Source organism: Macrobrachium nipponense, chromosome 15 (assembly GCF_015104395.2).
Source record: "Macrobrachium nipponense isolate FS-2020 chromosome 15, ASM1510439v2, whole genome shotgun sequence".
In the NCBI taxonomy this organism is placed as follows: Eukaryota; Metazoa; Arthropoda; class Malacostraca; order Decapoda; family Palaemonidae; genus Macrobrachium; species Macrobrachium nipponense.
Window position 1 is genome coordinate 23,847,094 of NC_087208.1, and position 23,297 is coordinate 23,870,390.

A 23,297-nucleotide genomic window follows, 5' to 3' on the forward strand; every position below is an offset into this window, starting at 1 on the left:
GGCTACCGACGTTCCGAGGTTAAGGCGGTTTTCAATTATATTCATCAGAAATTATTTCCAGGGTTACAATGCATGTTCCAGGGTTACGGCGCCTACAAAGCTGATCTAGCACAAGAAATATGACACCAAAAATGCAAAATAATAAATATTTGAAGGTTTTTTATGATGCAAAATGCAATAAGAATGTAGTTTACATAGTTTTTAATGCACCCAAAGCATTAAAAGTAAGGTTTTCATGGGATTTTTCATGATGTTCTGGCTTACGACGATTTTCGGGTTACAACGCTTCTCAAGAACGGAACCCCGTCGTAACCTGGGGACTGCTATATAGATATATATATATATATATATATATATACCTATATCTATATATATATATATACTATATATATATAATTTTTATAATATATATATATTTATATATTTATATATATATAATTTAACTTATAAGTGAATAAGTGAAAACCATTGAAAAATTAATGGCAGAAATCCAAGCACTTTTGTCTTTATCAAGACATCGTCGAGGAATGAATGTCTTAATAAAGACGAAAGTGCATGGATTTTTGCCTATCATTTTCCTGTGCTGTTCACTTATTAAATGAAGTCACATCCATCTACATTATATATATATATATATATATATATATATATATATATATATATATATATATATATATATATAACTCATTTTCCAGATATTAACCCTTAAACGCCAAAGCGGTAAAAAAAAAAAAAAAAAAAAAAAAAGGTCTCCTGTGAGCTGGAGGTGTTTCAGAGTGAGCGTGGAAGCGGAAAAAATATTTTTTTCAAAAAATCACAGCGCGCTTAGTTTTCAAGATTAAGAGTTCATTTTTAGCTCCTTTTCTTTGTCATTGACTGAAGTTTAGTATGCAACCATCAGAAATGAAAAAAATTATCATTATCATATATAAATAATGCAATATATGATAGTGCAAAAACAAAATTTCATATATAATTGTATTCAAATCGTGCTGTGCGCAAAACGGTTAAAGGTAACAATTTACTTTTTTTTCGTTGTAATGTACACTAAATTGCGATCATTTTGGTATATAACACATTGTAAAACGATAAAAGCAACACAGAGAAAATATTATCACACTATAATGCATGAATTCGTAACACGCAGACGTAAACAAATATTTTTTTCCAAAATTCACCATAAATCTAAATATTGTCCTAGAGACTTCCAATTTCTTTCAAAATGAAGACAAATGATTGAATATTACTATAATGTAAGAATATTAGCTTACAAATGCAGTTTTCGACCATATCTGACGAGTTAAAGTTGACCGAATGTCGAATTTATTTATATATAATTTTTATATGCAATTATTTCGGAAATAAGAAAAGCTACAACCTTCAAATATTTTTCGTTTTATTCTACATGAAATTGCGCACATTTTCATGTATAAAACTATGAAATGCCTAATATGAAACGGAGCAAATATTCCGAGAATGGGATGTACGCATTTCGGAGAATCTGCGAGCGGAGGGAAATAAAGTTTTTTTTTTTTAAATTCACCATTAATCTAAATATCGTGCTAGAGACTTCGAATTTGTTTCAAGATGAAGATAAATGACTGAATATTACTAGACTGTAAGAGTTTTAGCTTACAATTGTGTTTTTCGACCATTTCGTTAGAGTCAAAGTTGACCGAACGTGGTTTTTTTTTTTCTATTTATCGTGATTTATATGCATATATTTCAAAAATGAGAAAAGCTACAACCTTCAATTATTTTTTATTGTATTTTACATGAAATTGCACACATTTTCATATATAAAACTTTATGTAACGGCTAATTTAAAATGGTGCAAACATTACCACAATTGCACGTATGATTTTTTCGGAAGAGTTACCGCGCGGACGTAAAGAAAATGTTATTTTTTTCATAAATTCACCATAAATCGAAATATTGTGCTAGAGACTTCCAATTTGTTGCAAAATGAAGGTAAATGCTTGAATATTACTAGAATATAAGCGTTTTAGCTTACAATTGCGTTTTTCGACCATTTCGGTAGAGTCAAAGTTGACCGAAAGTTGAAAATTTGTCACTTATAATTTTTTATATGAAAATATTTCAAAATTTATATAAGCTACAACCATGGGTTGTTTTTAGTTGTATTTTGCATGAAATTGCACACATTTTCATATATAAAACTTTATGTATCGGCTAATTTAAAATGGTGCAAACATTTACCACAATCGCATGTATGATTTTTTTCGGAAAAGTTACTGCTCAGACGTAAGGAAAAAGTTTTTTCTTAAATTCACCATAAATTGAAATATTGTGCTAGAGACTTCCAATTAGTTGCAAAATGAAGGTAAATGATTGAATATTACTAAAATATAAGAGTTTTAGCTTACAATTGCGTTTTTTCGACCATTCCGGTAGAGTCAAAGTTGATCGAAGGTTGAAAACTTTGGCACTTATCGTTATTTATATGAAAATATCTCAAAACTGATAAAAGCTACAATCATGAGTATTTTTTGTTGTATTCTACATAAAAATGCGCACATTTTCATATATAATACTCCATGTAACGGCTAATTTAAAATGGTACAAAAATTATGTCAAAGTGACGAAATAATTTCCGAGATGTGTCACAGATACTTTTTAGTGCGGCAAGAAAGAAATTCGCGCTTGCGCGCCTGCTTAACGATTGTAAACAAAACAACACCTTGATCCGTGAACTCCCAGCATCCCCCAAGGCGCATGATTCAAGAGTTTTCGGCTGGTAGGCCTAAAAGTATTTTTCCGCAAATTTTTAAAAAAACTTTTGTATGTCGACGTAACATACGTCCAGTCGGCACCCGAGAGACAAAAAATGTCGACATAAAATACGTCCAGTCGGCGTGTAAGGGTTAATGTCAACAGCAATAATATCAGTTCATTAAAGGGAATACTGCAGTGGGTTATGTAGTAAGATGCAGCACCCCAGGCCAGCAAAACTGTGAGGTTGGCCAATTTAAGAAAAAAAAACTCATTGGAAAGAGGAAGATATTTCTATTTATTTTTTAATTTGATTTTTATGTTATCCATTTTTTGTTTTATATATTTATTTTACCTATAGCTATCCATCATGAGTAGTGTTTATTCCACTTTTACAGCATTACTGAGTATTTTGGTCGTATGCTGATACTACTACTGCAACAATTACTACTACTACTACTGCTAGTTCCATGTTGGCCGAGTGTATTTTGCGCTCGACTACCATTTTGGTGGTCCGAAGTTCGATTCTCGGCTCGTCCAACGCCGAACCAGAGAAATTTATTTCTGGTGATAGAAATTCATTCCTTGATACAATGTGGTTCGGATCCCACAATAAGCTGTAGGTCCCATTGCTAGGTAACCAATTGGTTCCTAGTCACGTCAAAATATATCTAATCCTTCGGGCCAGCCCTAGGAGAGCTGTTAACCCTCTTACGCCGATTGGACGTATTAAACGTCGAGTCAAAATGTCTCCCGTATGACCGATTGGACGTATCATACGTCGGCTCAAAAAAGTTTTTTTAAAATTCGCGGAAAAATACTTATAGGCCTACCAGCCGAAAACTTTTGTATCACGCGCCTTGGGGGATGCTGGGAGTTCACGGATAAAGGCGTTGTTTTGTTTACAATCGCTACGCAGGTGCGCAAGCGCGAATTTCTTTCTTATCGCACTAAAAAAGTATCAGTGACACATCTCGGAAATTATTTCGTCACTTTTACATAATTATTGCACCATTTTAAATATCCTTTACATGAAGTATTTATATATGAAAATGTGCGCAATTTCATGCACAATACAACTAAAAAATACTCATGATTGTAGCTTTTTATCAATTTTGAAATATTTTTATATAAATAACGATAAGTGCAAAAATTTCAACCTTCAGTCAACTTTGACTCTACCAGAAAATGGTCGAGAAACGCAATTGTAAAGCTAAAATTCTTCTTATATTATAGTAATATTCAATCATTTGCCTTCATTTTGCAACAAATTGACGTCTCTAGCACAATATTTCGATTTATGGTGAATTTATGAAAAAACTTTTTCCTTACGTTCGTGCGATAACTCTTCCGATAAATTTTTTCGTGCGATTGTCCTAATGTTTGCACCCTTTTAAATTTGCCGTTACATAAATGTTTTATATATGGAAATGTGCGCAATTTCATGCACAATACAACAAAAAACAACCCATGGTTGTAGCTTTTATCAGTTTTGAAATATTTCCATATAAATAACGTTAAGTGCAAAAATTTCAACTTTCGGTCAACTTTGACTCTACCGAAATGGTCGAAAAACGCATTGTAAGCTAAAACTCTTATATTCTAGTAATATTCAATCATTTACCTTAATTTTGCAACGACTTGGAAGTCTCTAGCACAATATTTCGATTTATGGTGAATTTATGAAAAAAAGAAAAACAAATTACGTTCGCGCGGTAACTCTTCCGAAAAAATCAGAATTTTTTTGTGCGATTGTCGAAATGTTTGCACCATTTAAAATTAGCTGTTACATAAAGTTTTATATATGAAATGTGCGCAATTTCATGTAGAATACAACTAAAAATGATTGAAGGTTGTATCTTTTCTCTTTTTTCGAAATATTTGCATATAAATCACGATAAATAGAAAAAAAAACACGTTCGGTCAAATTTGACTCTACCGAAATAGTTGAAAAACGCAATTGTAAGCTAAAACTCTTACGGCCTAGTAATATTCCCTCGTTTTTCTTCATTTTGAAACAAATTTGAAGTCTCTAAAAACAATATTGTGATTTTATGGTGAATTTTTGAAAAATATATTTACCTTTCACGCCGCGCGCTGATTCGCGGCCGCAAGTCTCCGAAATACGTACATGGCATTATCCTAATATTTGCTCCTTTTCATATTAGCCTTTTTATAGAGTTTCATATATCAAAATGTGTGCAAATTCATGAAGAATACAATAAAAAATAATTGAAGGTTGTAGCTTTTTCCATCTTTGAAATATGTGCATATGAAAAAATATATATATTAAAATTTCGACATTCGGTCAAATTTAACTCGTCCGAAATGGTCGAAATCTGCAATTCTAATCTAAAACTCTTACAGTATCGTAATATTCAATCATTTGTCTTAATTTTGAAACAAATTGGAAGTCTCTAGAACAATATTGTGATTTACGGTGAATTTTTGAAAAACAATATTTTTTTGCGTCCGCGCGTTACGAATTCGTACATCATTTTGTGATAATATTTTTCCGGTGTTGCTTTTATTTGTTTTACAATGTATTATATATCAAAATGATTGCAATTTAGTGTACAATACAACGCAAATAAAAGTAACTGGTTAGCTTTGACCGTTTTCTGCACAGCGTGATTTGAATACAATTATGTATGAATTTTTTTTTTTTGCTACCATATATCGCATTATTTACATATGATAATGATATTATTTTTCATTTCTGATGATTGCATTCTAACCTTCAGGCAATGACAAAAAAAGGAGCCAAAAATGAACTCTTAATCTTCAAAAGTACGCCGCGCTGTAATTTTTTGAAAAAATTATTTTTTCCACTTCCGCGCTCACTCCAAACCGGGCCCGGCATACGGGGAGAGACATTTTGATTTTTAGGGCTCCGGCGTAAGAGGGTTAATCAGCTCGGTGGTCTGGTAAAACTAAGATATACTTAACTTTTAACTTTTACTACTACTTAAACCCCTCTAAAAATGCTTGTACCTGAATATTGTAATAGATTTATATCAAAAAGTGCATTCAGTCATTAGAAAATATATTATTTAGTGAATATTTCTCAGTTAAAAATACTGTGAATAGGCAAACTTTCGTTGAATAATTTGTAGATATGTTCCTTAGAGAAACCTGCAAGTAGCTGAGTCTGGGAGTTTACTGTATCATACAAAATAACTGATGTCATTAGAAAGGCATTAAACCTGAACCCGCAGGTACAATCCAGGTGCTGGTTTGGTTAGATAACAGATAATAATGCAAAATAAATAGGCCTGCCTAAACAATAATACAGTAGTACCTGTAATCATTTGGTAATCTTTTTAGTAATGAATTAAGGGGACCGTCCGCTATGGTGGATGACATGTTAACTTGAAAAAATAAAAAATCGAGTTATTACTTGTATCTATGCAGAAACATGCCGTGCATGCTTTCTAGAAGTTTCAGCCAATTATTTTTACAAATAATGAAGATATATCGGTTTTTAAATGATGACGTCATCGTTACTGCGTCGTCTGTATGATTGAGTTTGATAGAATCGTTTTTGCGTGTGTATTTTTGCATATATACAGGGATTTTTTCAGATTTTTTTCAAGATTCTCATACATCTGGTAGCAATGAAAGGTAGTGTGAGGAGAGCTGGTCAGAGCGGCTATTTATAGGCAAGAGCCGCGAGACTCAGAGAATGACTCAGTTACGCCACAGACGTTAAAGGAGGTACATGCACTTCGTCACTTGCGTTTGGTCACTAGCAATTTACGTTGTTTTTGTAACTTCTTAGTGAACTTATAGCAATGCCGAAGTTACCTAAGATCAAGAAGGCTACTCAGCAACTAAGGCTAGCAAAATTAGCGAAGGCCAGGAGTGTACTGAAAGAAAAACACGAAAATTCATTGTTATCAGCGCCCTCATTGTCTCATGTCTCGCCGTCAACATCATTGTCTGGTGTCACGCTGAGGGTATTAATACCACTTTTAGGGGTAGGACCAGGATCCTTGATGTAGAAATGAACAATAAAAGTACAAATAAAGTAATTATAATAATGTTGTTTTGACTTTAATAAGAAAAAAGCAAAATTTACATAGCAAATCTTTGGAAGCTCATAACTCAAAAACATACTTATGTGCATGTCGGTAACCATTACTCGGTTATTTATTATCCAATTTTGAAGAGAAAGATATCATTGGAAAGAGGAATAAAAATCCCATAATTCTCTGTGACAGAATTTTCGATTTCTTTCTTTCTTTTTTTTAAGAATTTTTTGAGTGTCTAGACTAAAAAACTGATGTCATATTAGCGGAAAAATCTCTACTTACTTTTTTTTTTTTTAATCATAATTTTTGCTAATAAAACTAAAAGTTTTTGCTCAAATGACTTGAAATTTTTATATGATGAAGGTATTATATATATCTAAAACATATATGAGAATTATCTATTTTGCCTAATAAATAAAAAAATAGACATCGTAGTGGACAGTCCCCTTAAAATAATTTATATTTATTTGTGTAATATTTTTTTTGCTGAGTGAGAGTACTAGTAACTGTTGCTATACAAAGCATAATTTAACATGGTACCTCGTATCCCTTTTTGGATATTTTGTACACCCATGGCCTGGGGGAACCTCAGTGACCCCACTGACCCCAACGACCATTTTATGACCCAACTTGGGTCCCGACCCCTGATTAGGGAACCCTTGCTGTAAATAGTACAGTAAAGACCTATATATATGATGACCAACTGTCCATAAATCTCAACTAATTAGTTAAAAAAATTGGGTACAGTGCACGTGACATTTATGATTTTTGCATGTTTAAGCAGGGGGGGGGTTGTATTGAGTGAACCAAACATTCCTGGCCACCTTTTACATAAGTTTGGCATCAGAGTTCTAATAGCTGCAGTTCAGACATATACAAAAAAAATTTAGGAACTAAGTTCTTGGAAAAGAGCATAGGAAATTTCTGCACTCGGCATTGCTGTCTAATACACGTAAGTGATTCTCTGTGTAGGTCCCAGTTGAACCTCGCCTGTTGCGAACATTTATGTGAACTCTAAAATGAATTACCACTTGGTTTGTGATAGGAGGAGTAGGGTTTGCAGAAATGTAATGTACCATTATCATGTAAGCCTTTTCAAAATAGCAAGTTAACCCTTATTCGCCTATTGGACGTATTTTACGTCAAGATAAATTGTCTGTTGGGTGTCAATTGGACGTATTTTACGTCGACATAAAAAAGTTTTTAAAAAATTTGCGGAAAAATACTTATAGGCCTACCAGGCAAAAACTTTTGAATAACACGTTTTGGGGGATGCTGGGAGCTCACGGATCAAGGCGTTGTTTTGTTTACAATCGTTATGCAGGCACACAAGCGCGAGTTTCTTTCTCATTGCACTAAAAAGTATCAGTGACACATCTCTGAAATTATTTTGTCACTTTGACATAATTTTTTTTTTGTACCATTTTAAATTAGTTGTTACATGGAGTATTATATATGAAAATGTGTGCAATTTCATGTAGAAAGAACCAAAAAATACTCATGATTGTAGCTTTTATCAGTTTTGAGATATTTTCATATAAATAACGATAAGTGCCAAAATTTCAACCTTCGATCAACTTTGACTCTACCGAAATGGTCGAAAAACGCAATTGTAAGCTAAAACTCTTATATTTTAGTAATATTCAATCATTTACCTTCATTTTGCAACAAATTGGACATCTCTAGCACAATATTTCCATTTATGGTGAATTTATGATAAAAAGAATTTTCCTTTCGTCCGCGTGGTAACACTACGGAAAAAATCATCTGTGCGATTGTCGTAATGTTTGCACCATTTTAAATTAGCCGTTACATAAAGTTTTATATATGGAAATGTGCGCAATTTCATGCACAATACAACTAAAAACAACCCATGGTTGTAGATTTTATCAGTTTCGAAATATTTTCATGTAAATAACAATGAGTGCCAAAATATCAACCTACAGTCAATTTTGACTCTACCGAAATGGTCGAAAAACGCAATTGTAAGCTAAAACTCTTATATTCTAGTAACATTCAATCATTTACCTTCATTTGGAACAAATTGGAAGTCTCTAGCACAATATTTCGATTTAGGGTTAATTTATGAAAAAAAAAAAAAAAAATCCTTACGTCTGCGCGGTAACTCTTCCGAAAAAATCATACGTGCGATTGTGGTAATGTTTGCACCATTTTAAATTAGCCGTTACATAAAGTTTTATATATGAAAATGTGCGCAATTTCATGTAGAATACAAAAAAATAATTGAAGGTTGTAGCTTTTCTCATTTTCAAAATATTTGCATATAAATCACGATAAATAGAAAAAAAACCCATGTTCGGTCAACTTTGACTCTACCGAAATGGTCGAAAAACGCAATTTAAGCTAAATCTCTTACAGTCTAGTAATATTCAGTCATTTATCTTCATTTTGAAACAAATTCTTCATTTTGAAACAAATTCGAAGTCTCTAGCACAATATTTAGATTTATGGTGAATTTAAAAAAAAAAAAAAAAAAAAAAAAACTTTCCTTCCCACCACGTGCGGATTCTCGGCTGCAAATCTCCGAAATGCGTATGTCGCATTCTCGTAATATTGGCTCCGTTTCATATTAGGCGTTTCATAGAATTTTATATATGAAAATGTGTGCAATTTCATGTAGAATACAACAAAAAATTATTGAAGGTTGTAGCTTTTCTCATTTTCGAAATATTTGCATATAAAAAATTTAGAAAAAAAATTCGACATTCAGTCAACTTTAACTTGTCCGAAATGGTCGAAAACTGCAATTGTAAGCTAAAACTCTTACAGTATAGTAATATTCAATCATTTATCTTAATTTTAAAACAAATTGGAAGTGTCTAGAACAATGATTAGATTTATGGTGAATTTTTGAAAAAAAACATTTTTTTACATCCGCTCATTACGAATTCATGCATCATTTTGTGATAATATTTTCTCTGTGTTGTTTTGATCATTTTAAAATGTGTTATATACCAAAATGATTGCAATTTAGTGTACAATACAAAAAAAAATTAACTCGTTACCTTTAACCGTTTTGCTCACAACGTGATTTGAATACAATTATATATGTAATTTTGTTTTCGCGCTATCATATATCACATTATTTATATATGATAATGATATTTTTTTCATTTCTGATGGTTGCATACTAAATTTCAGGCAATGACAAAAAAAGGAGCCAAAAATGAACTCTTTAATCTTGAAAACTAAGCGCGCTGTGATTTTTTGAAAAAAATATTTTTTTGCGCTTCCGCGCTCACTCCGAGACCCCCTTGGCATACGGAAGACGATTTTTATTACATCCCTTCAGCGTTTAAGGGTTAAATGACATCCTTCTTATGAGGCCAAAGACCCTGATGTTAACTACCCTCTTATTCCACCATGGATCATACCTAGAGTTTCCTTGAGGCCCCTAGCCTTCTCAAGCAACACTCCCACTGAAGAGGTTAACTCCAAATTCCCTTAACATGATGTTATTCACAAGGACCATGTAAAGCTAATTTAAGAAGGGTTCAAAGTAAAAAAATGGTGTTGGATGTGCTGTACTTCATTAGGATAAGTTGTGTGCTGCCAAGTACCTAGCTGTGCCTTTTGTGTTTACTGCAGATTAGACATAATTAATTATAGCTTTGGAATCTGTAGTTTCTACCTTTAACTCTTAAAGCTCAAGATAATCTCCTTCACATTTCTTTCCTGTAGTAGAGATGGCTATCAGTGCACCTCACATGACGTACTGTGGGCATTACATCAGGCATTTGCAGCATCCCTTCAGTCTTGCTGTCTAACCTCTTGTGTTACTTTTTAAGTGCACTTGTGACATTTTCTCCTTTCACTTTGAGATCGTTGTATTACTCATCTCTTGTTTAAGTGACAAAAGGTGGTTGCACACCATCACTGTCAAATGTAAGAGCGAGAAAAAGTATGGTCTTAACCTGAAATATCTTTCCAAGAATTTGGGTGAAGTTTAAGTTTTGAGTGTCTTTTTCAAAGAATTAAGAGTTGTAACTTTTAGATAATTTGTTATCTTCAGAAATGAATATATGTTTTTGAATTACATATACTAATTCTCTCTCTCTCTCTCTCTCTTCTCTCTCCTCTCCTCTCTCTCTCTCTCTCTCTCTCTCTCTCTCTCTCTCTCTCTCTCTCTCTCTCTCACAGATGATGAGGTTTTTAGTTAGACTTTGATATATAGTACAGCACAATCACATATATTTGTTCATATTGCATGCATTTGTTCATCCCTATTCTTCTTTTACTGCCAAGCTATCCAGCTATGTACTTTGCCCCCATTAAGGGGGCCGGCCGGCTAATGCCGTTTTTTAACGACAGGACTTTGATATTCATACCACTTAATAAGGTGACTTGGGACATCTCCAAACTGCATGTGATTTTCGCCTCTGACCTTCGGTTTTGTTACGCCAGGGCAATTTATCCCGAAAATAACAATTTTTCAAATTTTATCTCCTCCCTTGATATTTTATATTAAGACCTGGGATTACTACCATATATAGACCTGATGTAGACCTCCAATCAAATGGAGAGTTTTTTTTCTAAAAGTCATTTGTTTGTTAGATATGAATTTTTCAATGTGGTAAAAAAATAAACGCTATAAATCACGAGAAAAAAATTTATAAAAAAAAAGACGAAACAAAAATTGGAAAAAGGGCTCTATTTGATTGTTCTATAATGTCTTTCTGAGTTCCAAATTCCAATGTTATAGCTTTAAAACTAAGTGAGGAGATAGATTTTGAAGGTCAATAAGTATAGTTTTGAGATACGGGCGTTCAAAGTTTTCCTTCGTATTTTTATAAAGACAATGTTAGTAAATAATGATTATTATGAATGTATATTTCTTTTTTGTGTATTAATAAACCAAAACTATTTTATTTATCATAATTTAATCATAAATGATGATCCCTTTGCTCATATATCGTAGCCTGGGGCACTGCTTGAGGCAAGATGGGGTACTCCTTCCTACATAACCCCCTTTCTCCCCTTCACTAACTCGGCTTATTACAGCGAATTTTCTTCTGTATGTTAACGAGATGTTTTCCTTGTATTTTCCTCTTTGGCATGAAGAAATTCTTGCCCGAAACAAAGATAAACAAACGTAAATGCAAGAAAATGTTAGAGGTGAAACTCGAAGGTGTACTCTCTTTTTTTTTTTTTTTTTTTTTTTTTTTTTTTTTTACAAAGACAATTTAATAAATCATGATTATTATGAATTTCATATTCCATTTTGGGTATTAAAAAACCAAAACTATGTTATTTATCATAAATGAAGATCTCTTTGCTCAAAGATTGTAGCCTTGGGCACAGTGTAACGTGTGCTGTCAGGCAAGAAGGGGGCGTTACTAGGCAACCCTCCCCTCTCTCTTCACTAACTACGCGTATATTATGATATTCTGTAATAATACTTGAGCGATTTTTCTTCGTCTGTATATTAGCGAGATGTTTTCCTTGTCTTTTCCTCATTGGCATGAACAACTTCTTGCCGAAACTTACATAAACATACGTAAAAGCAAGCGAATGTCACGAGGTGAAACTCGGAACGTGTTACCTACTTGAAGTCTGTTGACCTACTGATTCATGGTTGAACCAGATCGCTTCTACAGATGCCATTTCTCACAATTTCTTTGCCAATAATTATAAAAATTTACGATAACAGAAGAAATATTGTACGGATGAATGTATTAGGCTTATTGAGTTATGTTTACTAATTACCCTGTAACTACGAAAGTAAGAGGAATTTTGACGAAATATTTCGTATGCGCATTCTCAATTACCATATGAAGCTCTATGAATTTTTTCATGACTGCATTTTTTGCCCTATACCACCATATATAGGGGTTCTGGCCGGCCCCCTTAAGCAAGTAATGCAAAAATTAATCCTTCAGGTGATTCAGGTGAGCCACATGAGGGTCTAGAAATTTAAATCAGTGTACTAAAACAAATGCAAAAAATTTTTTTTAAATCATGTACAGTTGTTTAGGTAAAACTAAAATTTATGGAAAAGAAATCCAATTGCAGCAAGAGATTGGTACTTAGTGCTTTGCTTTTTATAAGAGTGATTGTGCTGTAAAGCTAATATTACATTTTCTTAAAGTAATGCACATCAGACAAGTTATTTAAATTATATGAAGGAAAACAATGTTGACGTGTATGTTTAATATTCTTAAACACTTTCAGGTTTCTTATTGCATCTTTTGTTTCCCTGAATCCATCTGAAGTGAATGTTACACTCCGTAACACAACTTTGATGCCATCCATTCCTGGCCTGATGGCAGTGTGTCTCCTCCTGTTTTGTCCAACAGCTGAGCTAAGGTTAGTAATGATGAATAATAACATAGCTAATAGTTTTTTTTAAATAGTTTCTCTTAATGAGGTGGGAAGGCCTTTGTAATCCTGTATTAGAGTTTTGCCACTTGGTAGTTGGTCAGCTTCCTAGGGTACAATATAGCCACAAATGGAAACTGTCGTAGAAATATTCTCATTGTAGGTGGTATCTTAGATATGTTTACCTGCGTGAACCTTTAGCATAGGAAAGCCATAACACATGAGACAGGAGTAATGTTCTTCTCCTCAGAGGTCTATTAATGTAATAATACCATGTCTAACCATTTTCCACCATAGTAGTCTTTATTATCACATGCTTCACCTTTGGGCTTGTATGATTTTTCTTTTAGTTCGTTTCTACTTGTATATTAATTTTACATGTGTACTAGAGTATGATTTTTCTTTTAGTTTGTTTCTACTTGTATATTTATTTTACATGTGTACTAGAGTATGATTTTTGTTTTAGTTCGTTTCTACTGTATATTCATTTTACATGTGTACTAGAGTATGATTTTTCTTTTAGTTTGTTTCTACTTGTATATTCATTTTACATGTGTACTAGAGTATGATTTTTCTTTTAGTTTGTTTCTACTTGTATATTCATTTTACATGTGTACTAGCGTATGATTTTTCTTTTAGTTCATTTCAACTTGTATATTCATTTTACATGTGTACTAGAGTATGATTTTTCTTTTAGTTCATTTCTGCTTGACTTGTATATTCATTTTACATGTGTATTAGAGGTGCATTCCTTCAACAGTTTTATGCCAGACAGTAATTTTTTTTTAGTGTTTGGTAGAGAAGTCAGTTTATCAAGGTGGTTGAGCTGTGAAGTTTGTCTTTATTTCAGTTTTATAAAACTTTCAACCACTGAGTCAGATCTCTGTAAGCTTTCATTGGGCTTGCTTTAAGGAGTTTTCTTAAACACGAGTTACTATCAGTTGGAAGAATGTTAAGTAAAAGTGGGAAAGCTAGGTAGAAAGAGACTGTAAGGGAAGATCAAGAGTAAAAGGAACAAAGCAATGCTGGCAGGGCAGAAGAAGTGTTGCCAGGAATTCGGTACTTTTATAGCATCTACAATGAAGCATGGAACCTCCTTAACCTAGGCCCCTAGATATTGTTAGCGGGGGGGGGGGGTATTGGTTGCTGGAAATTGTATCCGTGTTTGAATCCAAGAGTCCTGTACAATAATCATTCTTGCTTTTATAAATAGTGTGGAAATGATTGTAATCTTGTAAGAAGGGTTGGCTTATACTGATTGTGCCACCTTGATTATAGGGTCATCTGCTCATCTGGTGTCACTCCAAAATATGAAATACTTGTGCCTTTGTTAGAGGAAGGTTTTAGGAGTTGATAGGTTTTGTTTGATGCCCGACAGTCTTTCTTTTGTGCTGTAGTTTCATCTGGCCTCTAATAGTGAGCAAGAGCAAGTATATTCCTTTTCCTCTTGTCATGAGTCCATCTTCCCATTTCATATTTCATTAATACTTACACATTATCATCTAAGCTTTTGACTACTATTACCTAATTCAATTGTGGGGTTGTCCCCAGTTTTACCTGCTGATCAATTCAAATTTACTAGTTTGTCTGTATCTTGCTGCCTGCCCATTTAGACCATTAAGAATCGAAACCATTGCAGGGATTGGAGCTCACTCTCAATTTAAATATCTGGACCTGTGGTTGACTTGCCAGTCACCTGACAATATTTTAATTTGAGAAGAACAGTGGAACCCTGGACCCTCGATTCTAATCCGTTCCAGAGGAAGTGACAAGATGCAATTTAGTCTATGAATTAATTTTTCCCATAAGAAATAACTGAAAATAGATTAACCCTTAAACGCCGAAGCGGTAAAAAAAAAAAAAAAAAAAGTCTCCCGTGTGCCGGAGGTGTTTCAGAGTGAGCGCGGAATCGGAAAAAATATTTTTTTCAAAAAATCACAGCGCGCTTAGTTTTCAAGATTAAGAGTTCATTTTTGGCTCCTTTTTTTGTCATTGCCTGAAGTTTAGTATGCAACCATCAGAAATGAAAAAAATAATCATTATCATATATAAATAATGCGATATATGATAGCGCAAAAATGAAGTTTCATATAGTATAATTGTATTGAAATCGCGCTGTGCGCGAAACGGTTAAAGGTAACAAGTTACTTTTTTTTTCGTTGTAATTTAGACTAAATTGCTATCATTTTGGTATATAACACATTGTAAAATGATAAAAGCAACACAGAGAAAATATTATCACAAAATAATGCATGAATTCGTAACGTGCGTATGTAAACAAATATTTTTTTCAAAAATTCACCATAAATCTAAATATTGTCCTAGAGACTTCCAATTTCTTTCAAAATGAAGGCAAATGATTGAATATTACTATACTATAAGAATATTAGCTTACAAATGCAGTTTTTTACCATATCTGACGAGTTAAAGTTGACCGAATGTCGAATTTTTTTATATATATTTTTTTATATGCAATTATTTCGGAAATAAGAAAAGGTACAACCTTTAAATATTTTTTGTTTTATTTTACATAAAATTGCGCACATTTTCATATATAAAACTCTATGAAATGCCTAATATGAAACGGAGCAAATATTCCGAGAATGGGACGTACTGATTTCGGAGATTTGTGGCGGAGAATCCGCGCGCGGAGGGAAGGAAAGTTTTTTTTTTAAATTCACCATAAATCTAAATATTGTGCTTGAGACTTCGAATTTGCTTCAAGATGAAGATAAATGGCTGAATATTACTAGACTGTAAGAGGTTTAGCTTACAATTGCGTTTTTCGACCATTTCGGTAGAGTCAAAGTTGGCCGAACGTGGTTTATTTCTATTTATCGTGATTTATATGCAAATATTTCGAAAATGAGAAAAGCTACAACCTTCAATTATTTTTTGTTGTATTCTACATGAAATTTCGCACATTTTCATATATAAAACTTTATGTAACGGCTAATTTAAAATGGTGCAAACATTACCACAATCGCACGTATGATTTTTTCGGAAGAGTTACCGCGCGGACGTAAAGAAAATGTTTTTTTTTTTTTCATAAATTCACCATAAATCGAAATATTGTCCTAGAGACTTCCAATTAGTTGCAAAATTAAGGTAAATGTTTGAATATTACTAAAATATAAGAGTTTTAGCTTACAATTGCGTTTTTCTACCATTTCGGTAGAGTCAAAGTTGACCGAAGGTTGAAATTTTGGCACTTATCCTTATTTATTTGGAAATATCTCAAAACTGATAAAAGCTACAATCATGAGTATTTTATTATTGTATTCTACATAAAAATGCTCACATTTTCATATATAATACTTCATGTAACGGCTAATTTACAATGGTACAAAAATTATGTCAACGTGACGAAATAATTTCCGAGATGTGTCACAGATACTTTTTAGTGTGGCAAGAAAGAAATTTGCGCTTGCGCGCCTGCATAACGATTGTAAACAAAACAACACCTTGATCCGTGAACTCCCAGCATCCCCCAAGGTGCGTGATTCAAGAGTTTTCGGCTGGTAGGCCTAAAAGTATTTTTCCGCAAATTTTTAAGAAAACTTTTGTATGTCGACGTAAAATACGTCCAGTTGGCGTTTAAGGGTTAATCTGTTCATGACCACCACTTATTACCCTAACCTTGCATTTTTACACAAAACGTTACATATAAATTACAGTTAAGTTCATTGTTAAATAACATATGGCATTAGGTGCGTCTTTTACATTTATAAATATATACTGTATCAAAATAACTGGCCTGTGCCCAAGCAGGTGTATTACCGATCATTGACTGAGTGCCATAAGTAAGGCTAGGTACATAGTGTGTATTGTAAGCGATAGGCAAAAAAATTTTTGTTAATAATAAAACATTGAAAATTAAGCCTAATTATTATAGCAAATTAATAAAATACAGGCAGCCTGCGGTTAACGGCGCAATCATTTAGCGGAAAATCGGTTTTACGGCTGTTGTCAAATTTATTTATTAAAAGAATAAGACATTTTAAGGTATTTTACGACACAATTTTCAAATAACAGCGCCGCTGTTGCCGTTATGTCTTTTAAAAAGTTCATAAATTTGTAGAAATGCCGTTCAGACCTTAAAGGTTATGCAAATGATATTAACAAATTTTATGGAGAGTTATTACATAGGTATTAGGGTAAAATATATGCCTCTGACTTTGTTCTATGCCGAAATATCGAGTTATATAAGTGCAAATTTAGCTATGGATGTGTCGATTTATAAATGTTCATGCTTTTATGTTTAAAATATGTATGAAAATGTATTACTTATTGGATATTTTTTATTTCTGCATCGAAATATGATACAAACGCAGCTTTTGAAACTGCCCTTCATGTTATCAAAGAGGATGTTTTTTCATGTTCCTTCTTGTGAGCCGCCGCCTGCACCTCTTCCGAAAATATAGTTTAAAAAAGTGCAAATTTAGCGATCGATGTGTCGATTTCATAAATGTTCATACTTTCATGTTTGATGTATGAAAATATATTACATATGGGGTATTTTTATTTATGTACATACATATGATACAAATTAAGGCAGCTTTTGTATCTACCCTCCACGTTGTCAGAGGATGTTTTTTCATGTTTGTTCTTGTCTGCCACTGTTCCGAAAAATGCATGGTGTTATTGTATTAATTTGGGAGCTAATTATAACTCATTTTGTTAATGAAACTTCTTCTTTTTTTATAATGAAACTTCAGCTTTTTTATATAAGTTTTCATGTATTTATGTTTAAAATGTGTAAGAAAAATGTATTACAGGGTATTTTTTAATTTTTCTACATAAATATGATACAGTGGCAGTACGCATGATGAAGACTAGGTTGTTCAGTCGTGCCTGAATAATAAAATTTTAATTTATATAATTGAATCACGTTTTTATAACATTATATTTACAGTTGTTGCATAAATTGATTTTAAAAGACAAAACTCGCATATGCATTTGATCTTGCAACTCAGTCAATTTTTGGCTTTGTCACTCAAGCAAAAAACTGAGGTATGAACGTACGAGCTCGAGATGCTGCTGCTACGTAGATGGCATATTGACGAAAATTAAGATAAGCACAGAAGAAAAAGTAAATATGCATCTTTTCCCATAAATCCTTTAAAAAGTTATACTATATTACTTCACTGTATCCAATAATATTGTATGTATTTTAAAATACTACAGCAAATCTAAGCCAGTATTCCGCGGAGCGGCCAATGTTTTGGTTTGAAGTCAGCTGATGGCAAATATGAGTTTGTTTCGTCATATTTAATGCAATTCTGAGCGAATTACCTTGATTCTAGTTAGCATACACTAATATCTAAATACTTGACTTATATGAGACAAGATTATTTTTCCTTATACGACGTGTTTTTAGGTGGAAATATGAATTGAATATGTCTCTTTGTGATTGTGAACTATTTTTTTTTTCCGTTAACAGATTACGTTGGCGGCATGTTTATTGCGTGAAAAATTACGTGATTCTGATCGCAGTTTTCCTTTATATCATCGTAATATGAACTGTACGTTATCTTGTATCAGTGTGAAACCAACAGTAAAATGTGTTCTTTCAAGCATAGTAGTTTTGATTAAAATTATTTTCTCTCAATTTTATCTACGGTTGTGTTTGATGGCATACGTTTACTGGAGTTTTATCCTTGTTGCCGATGCATGATAATAGTCATTAGCAGCTTGAACAGTTTTCTCAGCTTCAGTTATAACCAGGTTTAAACTTAACAGTATATTTCCCAATTGATCTTTGATCTATATTGATCTTTGATCTATAGCAAATAAAGTTATTACATTAAGGCATCTCAGTTCTATTCTTCATAACGTCATTTATAACAACTAGGGTAATAGTGTACTATAGTACGATGATTGAAATACAAGGGAGAGAGGAAGCAGCCTCATCTTGTTCCTTGGTTAGAGAGTTTGTTATTTGGTTATATTAAGACATTTGTGTATTATGATAATTTTGGTACAGTATTGAGACATTTCAATATGTATGTTCTATTTTTGTCTTCAATGATATATTTAATTACTCATACTGCTTAGTAGGCTTAGGTATGAGTTTTTCTCCCTTTATATCATTGTTATCATTTCTCAAACACCTTCTAGGCATGCACTTGATTTTTTTAGACAATTATAATTCAAACTATACTCAATTTCTGGGAATGTGGTAAAGTTTTAGTCTCAGATTTTGTGTGGATCGAGGCGACTGAGATATTACAGGTTCTTGTTGCAACGAGGGTTTCATGTGAGAATTCATCTTACTTAACATAGCAAGTTTTCCTCCACTTCCTCAACATGTATATTAACCCTTAAATGCCGACTGGACGTATTTTACGTCGACATTTTTTGTCTCTCGGGTGCCGACTCGACGTATTTTACGTCGACATACAAAAGTTTTTTTTAAAATTCGCGGAAAAATACTCATAGGCCTACCAGCCTAAAACTTTTGAATCACGCGCCTTGGGGGATGCTGGGAGTTCACGGATCAAGGCCTTGTTTTGTTTTGAAGCGTGACCCAAGTGCACATGCGCGATATCCCTTCTTCTCGCTCCAGCCAGCATCAGTAGCGCATCATCAGAGAGCGATCTTTCGTCAGAAGCGTGTTTTTCTGGACTTATGCGAGACTTAGAGCATTTGTGTTGCTACAGGACATTCCTAGATATGTCTCAACAACTTGTGGACCGCGAAAGGCGTGTTTCACCCGTCGGAAGGGATCGTGTAAGGCGAGTTTTGGACCTGGATGCTGGCAAGGGGCCAAGCACCCAGCATGACCCCCGCGCCTCAAGGCCTTTCTGTGCGGCCACGTGTGGCTGAAAGTGTTTTAGGAACACAGCGTATGCCTTTGGTTACCCCTAGGAAGCATGTGGGTGTCCTTAGGGGCATTCGTAAGCATTTGGGAGGCCTCCAACCAAGGGACATAGATGAATATCTATCAGAGCTTGATCGGGAACATGTCGCAAGTCCTCATTTTGATGGCGGATGGTCATCGAGTGATGAGGACATCAGTCCCGATAAAAGTGAGGATGAATATATGCCCCCAATGTCCGTTCGAGGCTCACATCCCGAAAGTGAGCTCGAATTCAGTGGGTTCAGTGCTTACTAGGGGGAATCTGAGGAGGGGGAGGATGGGGATACGGGGTCAAGTTTTATCGCAGAGGACGATACAGAAAGTGAAGGCCTAAGTGAGGGTGATGGGCCAACGGGGGAGGGGAGGGTAGAGTGAATATCGTGCCCGACGGGCGCGTAGAAGGTCGGCTCGTCGCGCCAGCCAAGGTGAAGGTCAGTCATCGGAGAGTGACGAGGGGTGGACGGAGGACCCCACCCCTCCTAACATGCACCCCTTCACGGCAACCCCTGGGATGACCGTACCAGTACCCCTGACTGTTTTGGGGTTCATCCAGCTTTTCCTGACGCGGGAATTGCTGGAATACCTGGTGGACTACGCTCGGTACTGCCGGTATGAGCTGAGGACGACCTTGTCGTATTACTGGCGGGGTTGCAACCTCATTGACATGGCGCATTTTTTGGGGCTGCACATTTATTTTGGTATGACACCTGCTTCCGACGTCAGGCAATATTGGAGGAGAAATTATTTTTTATGTATGCCTAATGTGCCTGGCGTTATGTCCCGTGATAATTTCCTGGCGTTGGACAGGTACTTCAACGCCTTCAACCAAAGGGCCATACCCCGGAATAACAGTGATCGCCTCATTTTAGTGCGTACAGTGTTGGATTATATCCGTGATCGGTGTAGTAATCTCGTGATTCCTGGAAAGAACCTGTCTTTGGATGAGGGGATGATGCCTTACAAAGGACGTCTTATTATAAAAGTGTATAACCCCAAGAAGCCGAAGAAATATGGTGTGAAATTCTTTCTTATTACCGAGGCCAACACTGGATACTTCGTGGACTTCTTAGTGTATTCCGGGGTCTTCTCCAAGATGCGTGAAACTGTGTTCAGGCTTGTGGATCATTTCCGTAACCAGGGATACCACCTGTTTATGGATAATTATTATAACTCTGTATCCCTGGCCCAGGAACTGTATGAAGCAGGTGTTCACGTCAGTTATACCCTTCGGTTGGTGCGTGGGGCCCCGAATGTCCTCAAGAGGTTCGCTAGTCATCCGCAACACCTGGCAAGAGGAGAGACAGAGTGGCGGCGGAAGGGCGCTGTCTTCGTCATCTGTTGGAAGGGTGTCCGACTCGTCCCCATGATTACGACGAGTCATGAACCCATCCAAGAAGAGATCGTACAGCGGAAGAAGACACGTCGACAGGGCCGAGTTGTGTTTTAGGAGTTTCATATCGAGCGGCCTACCGTCATTGGGCACTACAACAGGCACATGGGAGGAGTTTATCTCTTTGATCAACTCATCTAGTATTATCCCTTCGCCAGGAGAACCAGAAGGTGGACACAGAAGCTCCTCAAATACATCCTTCAGTTGGCCCTCCAAAATGCGCGGTGACAATCTTCCGAGGTTGACCCACATACAGTTCCTAGAGGTAGCCGGGAATGCCCTCATCAACTTCGATCCCGATGAGTGGCCTTCCATAACTGACCCCCTGCCCCGAGCTGCAGATCTGCCCCTAGAGGAAAGGGCAGATAGGAGGGCCAACTTCGCTCGACCTGCCGCCGCCCCTGCTGACGACGCCCCTCTTGCTGCCGGCCCCGCCATCACCGCTTCTCGTCGGGTAGTGGACCCTGTGTGTTGGCTGCAGCCAGGGGATCACATACTGGAGGCCTTACAAGGGTGAAGGCAGAAACGGTGACGGGGTTGTGCCCATAAATGAAAATGGAGAAGAGAGACGCCCGGTTCTTCTGTCGTCTCTGCAAAAGTTGCTCTTTGCAGGATAGGGGAGTGTGACCGAAAGTACCACACTAAGGTCATGTATTGGAGCGCGCCCCCTAAACCGACAGCGGAGGGCGCACAGGGCCGCCGGGTCCATCAGCAGTAAGGGCGCGCGTCTCCCTCCTCCACCTGTACCTCGTCAAGTCGAGTGGAAAAAAATGCAAGACTCTTCAATGGAGGAGGGAGAAAACAAGAATAGAACGAAGAGTCAGGATTACGAGTGAGTATTTTGCATTTATTTTATATTTATTTTTATATTTATTACAATTTTTTATATCGTATCTTTGCATGATAAAAAAATAATAAGACATTTCATTGTATGCGAAAAGAGAAGTGTCACCTGCATTCCTTTTATTTATGTATTGGTACCAGAATCGAAGAATGTAATATATATATTTTAGTATATAAAATATATAATAATATATATCTATATATATATATAGATATATTATATATATATATATTATAAATATTGGTTTTTTTTTGGGTAAGCAAATTACTAAAAGCCTAGTAATATTCAATCATTTACCTTCACTTTAAAACAAATTGCAAGTCTCTAGAACAATATCTCGATTTATGGTGAATATTTGAAAAAAATAATTTTATTTTTATTCCCTCGCGCGCGCCGATCTCGGCAGCGAATCTCCGAAATGCGTAGTCACATTCTCCTAATATGCCGTTTCATATTACGCTTATTTTAGAGTTTTATATATGGAAATGTGCGCAAAAACATGCACAATATAACAGAAAATATTGGAAGGTTGTAGCATTTCTCATTTTTGAAATATTTGATATAAAGTACGATAAGTACGAAAAAAACTACGATCGGTCAACTTTGACTCAACCGAAGTGGTCGAAAAAGGTATTTGTAACAAAAATCTTACACCAGTCTGAGTAATATTAAATAATTTATCTTCACTTTAAAACAAATTGCAAGTCTCTAGAAAAAAGATATATCTCGAGTATGTCACATTTCTCCTAAATATTTTTTTCCCTTTTATTCCCCTCCCGCGCCGATTTCTTCGGCAGCGAATCATCCGAAAATGCGTAGGTCACATTCTCCTAATATTTGTCCTTTTCATATTACGCTTTTTTTTAGAGTTTTATTTTTGAAATTGTGCGCAAAAACATGCACAATATAAAAAAAAAATATGGGAATGGGTTGTAGCATTTCTCATTTTTTGAAATATTTGCATATAAAGTACGATAAGTACGAAAGAAACTACGATCGGTCCACTTTGACTGAAACCCGAAATGGTCAAAAAACGCATTGTAACCTAAAAACCTTACAATCTAGTAATATTCAATCATTATCTTCACTTTAAAA

General features: G+C 34.9%; 1 protein-coding gene across 2 annotated transcripts in view; it reads left to right on the top strand.

The window, feature by feature from the left end:
- LOC135227032 (ATP-dependent RNA helicase TDRD9-like) overlaps window positions 1-23,297 on the top strand; it is a 564,113-nt gene that overhangs the window by 474,227 nt on the left and 66,589 nt on the right. For both annotated transcript variants that reach the window (XM_064266821.1, XM_064266820.1), the window contains one exon: window positions 12,960-13,094. In XM_064266821.1, coding sequence (XP_064122891.1) covers window positions 12,960-13,094 — 135 coding nt within the window. The remainder of the gene's footprint in view (window positions 1-12,959; window positions 13,095-23,297) is intronic.